At 38.0% G+C, this 6772-nt stretch overlaps 1 protein-coding gene across 5 annotated transcripts in view; it reads right to left on the bottom strand.

Moving 5' to 3' along the window:
- Nucleotides 1-6772, bottom strand: part of LOC111638538 (Y+L amino acid transporter 2-like) — a 118769-nt gene that overhangs the window by 96810 nt on the left and 15187 nt on the right. For 2 of the 5 annotated variants that reach the window (XM_023384258.1, XM_023384256.1), the window contains exon 2: nt 3659-4290. In XM_023384258.1, coding sequence (XP_023240026.1) covers nt 3659-4241 — 583 coding nt within the window. In that variant the 5' untranslated portion in view covers nt 4242-4290. Of the gene's footprint in view, nt 1-3658; nt 4291-4429; nt 4959-6772 lie in introns of those variants that run through there. The other 3 variants (XM_023384259.1, XM_023384255.1, XM_023384257.1) reach the window with 3 other exon arrangements.

Below are 6772 nucleotides of genomic sequence, written 5' to 3'. Positions count from 1 at the left end.
ACATTTACAAGTATGTACTGTATTTACAGTACAGTACATGCATTCGTAAATTTAGATTACTTTTTTCTGTACTCTATTAAAAACTAAAATTTATTTGTTTGTAAGCTTAAAATAGATTCTTATTAACCATATATTATTAAAAATGCATTAATAAATAAAATACAGAACAGGGAATAGTAATTTATAGTTTAGCCTAGTGACAAGTAGATTCATAGACAAGTAAATTTGACTTAAGTTGTTTTCCTGGAACCAATTACCGACGTAAGCGAGGTATACCTGTAAAGCAACTAACTTCTCACATTGGAAATCCATGCCAAGAATAAGCAAAGTGAACTTAAAAGAAACAAAAATCATCTATACTTTCTATATCAGTGCTTCTCAAAGTGGGCAATATCACCCCTGGGGCATTTTAATTATCCAAGGAGGCATTAGGCATAATAGAAGAGCCCATGTACACAGAACAGAACATGTACTAACAGTCACAACCAAGGGGCAGTGATCCAAAAAAGTTTGAGAAGCACTATTCTATATCATCACAAACTTTTTTAACACAAACAAAATTACTTGACAAATTCACACAAAAATACTCACATCTACTACACAGCAAATAAGAAAATTGATCAGAAAAGAAAAATTATAACAACCTTATTCCACAAACAACACTTAAACATATCAAAAAACTTACAAAAGAAATACAACATACAAAATCATTCAATCACATGAAAGATCAGACACTCATTGATAATAAATGTGCAGAATATGTCCAATTGCACAAACAAGGTTGAAGGAAATTAAAGCAGTACAGGGAATTTGTGGTAGAAAAAATATGACAACAGCCACAAAAAGATGTAGCAGCATCTCAGTTAAACGTATAGACATTAATCAGGAAAATCTTCCAAAATGCAGAGATTTGGTATTTTAAAAGTGAAATGGAAATGCTGTTTCTGATCAGTCCAATCACTTTGTTGCCTACTTACATTGATTGTGTGCTTGCAGTAAGAATGAGTCTGTCTTTCTTACAGAACTACAGTTTCAATTTTTATGATAAACCAAAAACAAAAGAGCTTTAAAAAGAACCAAAAAAGAAAATTCATTTTCATTTTAACACTCTTTGATACTATTCAATGAATAAAATATTGTGTAGGCTTAATTAAAATGAAATATTCATTGTTCCCCACACAGAAAATTCAAAAATTAATAAACTGCATTTAACAACAACTCGTATCTATAAACCTTTTACCAGTACGTGTATCATCACAGTTTACAACAGTTACAAACATTTTCGAACTGTTACAGTTCTTCTTCAGGTAACGATCCTCTAACGGAATGGGATTCAAAGTTGTTACGAAATACGATCTGGAACGATGTCCCGACCCGATGACTCACCACGGACTTGCATGTTATGCATGGTGTGCTTTATCTTAAAGATTTATCTATCAGGGCCTGCCAGGCCGTTGATAGAGTGATTTCATCCTTGTAGTTAATGCAACTACGTTCTTCACTCGTGTTTAAGCATATGTAGATCGCCTCCAGCCATCTGAGTTGGTTCGTACAGTTGGGGTGTGAATGACCTTTGCTTGAGAGAATATGGGTTCTATGTCAGGGTCCGACTAGTATATGGCAAGAGCTGTGTTGGTTCTTTCATGGTTGATATCCGCTTTATGCTCTTTGATCTGGGTTACTAGGGGGCGTTTAGTTGATCCTATGTAAATCATGTTTCTATCACACCTGTGATCAATGGTAGGAGATGGTGTAGACATCAGGGAGCTTATTTCGGTGTGGGGTGTCTTTTCTGTTCCTTAACAAATCAAAAATCGTAGTGCGTCTTCTAAATGTAATATGGATATTCTTTTTCTTAGCTATTTCCTTGTATATGAATTTTAGTACCGGATTATATGTGATAGGGATGTTGCTACTAGAAGAGTTGTGTTGAGAGTTGGTGACGATTTGCTTCCTGCTGCATTTTTACGTTCAGTTTATTTATGAGCCCATGGTAGCCGTGCTGTTTGGCTATATCCTCTATGCGTTTCATTTCGGACCTGAGTGCCACTTGGGACGAGTAGTGTGTATGTGCCCTCCTGATCAAGGCTTTGAACACTTTGTATTGTGGAGGATCACATGACGCTGCTGGTATGTATAACCAAGCTGAGGTCGATTTGCGATAAACTGCTGGGTGGACGGTTGCGCTTTCAATCTTAATGTTAATGTCCAGGAAGTGCGCCTCTGTGGGATATGTCTGGTCTATTTCTATAGTTAAGCCATACAGGTTGTTATTGATATCCTAGACTAGTGCATTAATGTTCGGCTCGTCTTTCCATAGGATTAGGATATCATCAATCTAGCGTTTATATATTAGGATGCTAGGGAGATATTTTGGGAGAAATTCCGATTCCAGTTTCTTCACTACCATTTCACACAAGTCTCCTGTAATGGGGCTGCCCATTGGGACTCCTCTTTGTTGTTCATACGTAATTCCTTTGAACTGGAAGGAGTTGTGACACAGCAGATGCGCCACTGTGTTACAAAGTGTGGGGATACAGTGCAATCAAAAAGACACCAGAGTTTCTGCTATTCAGCTGTAGTGCAAAGTAATCTTTTTGCCACCAAAGATCCTTTGTATTTATGTACATGACTAAAACATTATTTAATTTGTATTCATTCCATTTCTTATTATGTTCCATATTTGAGCATCAGTCTGCCAAGTAAAGTTTTTCAAACTAGAATGCTTGCTACATGCAATTTTGTAACATTGTGTTAATGTTACGCTAAGGCTCAAGAATAAACTTGAGTCGCAAAGAGCTAACATTAAATTTTGCATTAAACATGGAAAATCTGCCACTTAAACCACTGAAATGCTGCAGGAAATCTATGTCAACTAAGCCCCGAACAAAACCATAATCTCACGTTGCAAGAAGGCAAGGCAAAGTTGATGCAACAAAGAGATCATTTTTATTCTAAGAGGATAATGTACCAGAAATTCATTCCTCCCAGTCAGACAGTAAATTCATTTTGAGGTAATTGCACAAAGTTTGTTGCAAAAGACCAAACTGTAGTGCAACCAAACCCAGCTGCATTGGGATAACACTTCTGCATGACAGTCTTCAAAACAAGTGTTTTTTGCAAAAAAACACTTGTTTTGAGACAAATAAGAGATGTTGAGGTCATTCTTGTTCTTCGAAATAAAAATGAAGCTCAAGCAGCATTTCAATATGATCAAGATCCAAATCCAAATGGATGCTGTAGAATTTTTTAAACGATGACTTCTGAGGAGCATCCAAGGCCCGGCAGAAGCATCATACAAATGCAGGGGGTATTACTTCGCAAGGTACAACAGTCAGATTTAAGTCAGTTAAATATTAAATTCTTTATAAGCCAAATCTGGATTATTTTCGATGGCATCTCGTAGTCTTTCTGTCATTTTACTCTTCTCTCCAAGTCCGAAAACCCATCAAGCGGCCATGCAAGCAAAGCACGAAAGGGCACGGGTTGCGAGAGCATTCAAGACAGCCAAAACGGCACCGAAAACTGAAAGTGACATCGTCCGCTGTCCACGAAAGGGAGAAGCAAATTGGAAGGTGCTCAGAGTTGTCGCGACTCTGAGTGCCCGGAGGCATCCAACAAAACCGACCGACCAGAAAAAATTTGGTCCAATACTTACATATGACAAGGGCTGCGAAGAGTCTGACGGCACTGGCCGGAGGCAAACAGTTGCTGAAGAGAGGTTCCAGTATGTAGTTGGCAAAAGTCAGGGCCGCAATGGCATTGGCTGTCGGCATGATAATCAGAATGGCCACCCACAGAAACAGAAACGCGGGCAAAGGGCCGAATGCCTCGTAAATATAGGCATAGTCACCACCCGATTTCGGGATGGAAGTACCGAGTTCGGCATAGCATAAAGCTCCAAGCATGGAGAGAACGCCACACAACGTCCAGACTATTATGGCAAGTCCTATGGATCCAGCTTCTTGCAAAACACCTCGCGGCGAGACGAAGATACCGGATCCTATGATAATTCCAACGATCATGGCCACGCTGTTCAGAAGTCCTATTTCCTTTTTCAACTGAACGCTTTCTTCATTTCGATCCTTCATGGGTTGTTTTTCCGGTAGCCGATAGGAATCCATCGCATTACCAAAAGTGTGATAAACTTTTCTTTCGCCTAAACCGAGAAGCGAAGGTCTGTCTCTATCATCCCAGTTATCCAGGGCATCATCTGACTCGGAAACACGCCGGGATTGCATCACCTTATCGGAGAAGCGAAGACAGCGCCGGATACGTGTGTGGCAAAACCTGTAATTAAAAACTAAACTTTAAAATGCGCCGGTATTTATGCGTTAATCGTTTCGCGTCGTTTGGCGAAGTACAAATACGGAAATAACAATTTTACAAAATTATTCGAAATAAATACAACAAGAAAGAAGAAACGAACAGTATATGATCGACTCGTCCCGAAAGCGGCAACGATTCGCCATTTTCAACATAACCTCGAACCGCCAAACGCCAGAAGGACGAAGCTAGCGTCGAGACTCAAACCGCAGAAAAATATAGAAGACGTTTAATTTTATTAATAGATAAAGACGGGGAAAAACATATTTAATTATTTAGGAATAACAAACGATGGTCTTCAAAAAAGTTTGGATAAAGCTAGTAAAGTCAGGCGAAATTCGACCAAGTGGGGAATAAAGTTGAGAAAAACTGCGAACCAAATGAACACTTCTAAATATTTCGTGAGAGCGAAAAAGGGCGATTTACCGGCGGATAAGAATAGGGTCTGGACGCCCCGATAGAAATGACTGCCGATATTTACTCCGGCGGTTTTATCCATTTAGAAAAATAAGGCGACGACCTTCGTATCGAAAATAAGTAAACTTTGTATTTTCGGTCAAAGATTATATTTGTCCAACCGACCGTTATCTGCGGAGGTTCCCGCAGTTCGTAGAAAATCACGGGAGACATAAATATCCAAAAAAAAAAATTATAAAAATCGTTTAAACCAATCGCAGCAGACGGGCGGTAACGGCCCTTGCGCAAACCCAAAAATTTTTCGCGGGCGATATGTTCAGATACCGTCGTGTACAATTGTCTTCTCTATTAGCAATTCGTTAAAATATTTGCTTTCCATTACGGTTTTTTCGGCTATTTTCTAACAAAACGAAACCACCTACGCTTTTCCTCTGTTTCGGGTGTCGGCAACAAAGAACCGCTTACTTCATATTATAGAAATTGACGTAATAGACCAAAACAAAAACTTTGCAACTGGATATATATTTTGAATCTGTAAGCCGAAATACCCTCGATGAGGATGATCTATTTTGGCGCCTTTTTTTGCAAAACACGAACTGTAAGGGGAAAACGGCAATCGCCGAAAATCGCGAATTTGTCCACTTCTCGAAAGCTTATTGGTGAATTTTAGTTTCTTGAGTTTCTAAGTATGGTTAAAATATATCCTTAAACTAAAACTGTGCAAAAAAAAGGGTTTAAATCTGATGTAAATCTAAAATAAAAACGCCGTAGAAATCCATGTAAATTGACAGGGATCGGTCCGTAGACTTTACGTCGCAAACTTTGCCCTCGAATATCTCGGCACGTACCGACACGACGTCGGCCTCGATTTCTACGCATGTGCAGAAAGTCATTTATTGGTCGAGCAACTGCTTTAAATAATTAAACTTTCACCGCAGAAAATTTCCAGTTCATATTCCGATTTGAACTAGAAGTAAAGGAAAATGTTCCACCAGTTTCTAGAAAAGACTACAAATTTAAATTTAAAATACTCGAAACTAATCTAAACATATTTTAAAATATTATATTTTTCATTACACTTCTTAATTATTTATTTTGTATTAGTAACAAACGCATGCATCCGGCATTTTTCACCGGCCGAAAAGGAGGATAAACGTTAAAATGAAAACCACATTGAAAAATTGGAAATTTTAGCCTAATGTCGTGTATCACTGAGTGTCGAGAAGATCGAATCGGGAGAAGAGTAGAAGAGTAGTCCATTCGGGTTTCGTGATAGCCTATATTTTCCTCTGAGTCCCGCACAACAAGCCAGAAAAGCTTGGGGTACAGCGACCATTTCCACGAAACAATTCCAGAAGCGAAACTGGAACTGTCGGAACTGATCCACACCTATCTATCTATTCGCACATCTATTTTAGTCACTAAACTACAATTCTACTGTCTGCACCCAGAGAGTTCTGCTCGTGAGTTAATTTTGGCCATCACTCCATGGCGGATAACTTCAGGCTCTGGTCGTCTCGAGGGGCCTCAAAAATTACATAGCAGAACGATAATATGCTTTCAAAAATTCAGAAAACGTTTAAAAGATGTATATTATAAAGAAAAAAATTATTATTTAAAGATTTTATTATCTTTTTAATATAAAAAAAACACTTTTACATAAAGGGCCTTATAACAAATGCCTAGTACCTTAAAGGATTATAATACGCTACTGCCATCATTCCTACTTTGTATAGTGTAGATAAGTGGTAGTTCCTTTGTATTTGATTATTTTATAATTTTAAAAAATGAAATAACGAATGATTATAGAAATTTATACATTGTACAGTACATCTAGTTTTATTCGTTACTCGTAAGATAGTCGGAAATACGTAACAGACATTTGTAAACAAATACACGCCTGCTGAGTATTTGCGAGCGGTCTTTTTTCTTTCACGAAAATGATTCTGAACTCGAGTTTGGAATCCTATTCGTAAAAGAACAATAGCCCTGAAAGACTGCAGAATATGATTTGATAAATAAATTAAGA

This window comes from Centruroides sculpturatus, unplaced genomic scaffold, assembly GCF_000671375.1.
Source record: "Centruroides sculpturatus isolate CEXI.00-Female unplaced genomic scaffold, Cexi_2.0 scaffold1167, whole genome shotgun sequence".
NCBI classification, from domain to species: domain Eukaryota; kingdom Metazoa; phylum Arthropoda; class Arachnida; order Scorpiones; family Buthidae; genus Centruroides; species Centruroides sculpturatus.
This window is presented reverse-complemented; position numbering and strand designations above follow the sequence as displayed.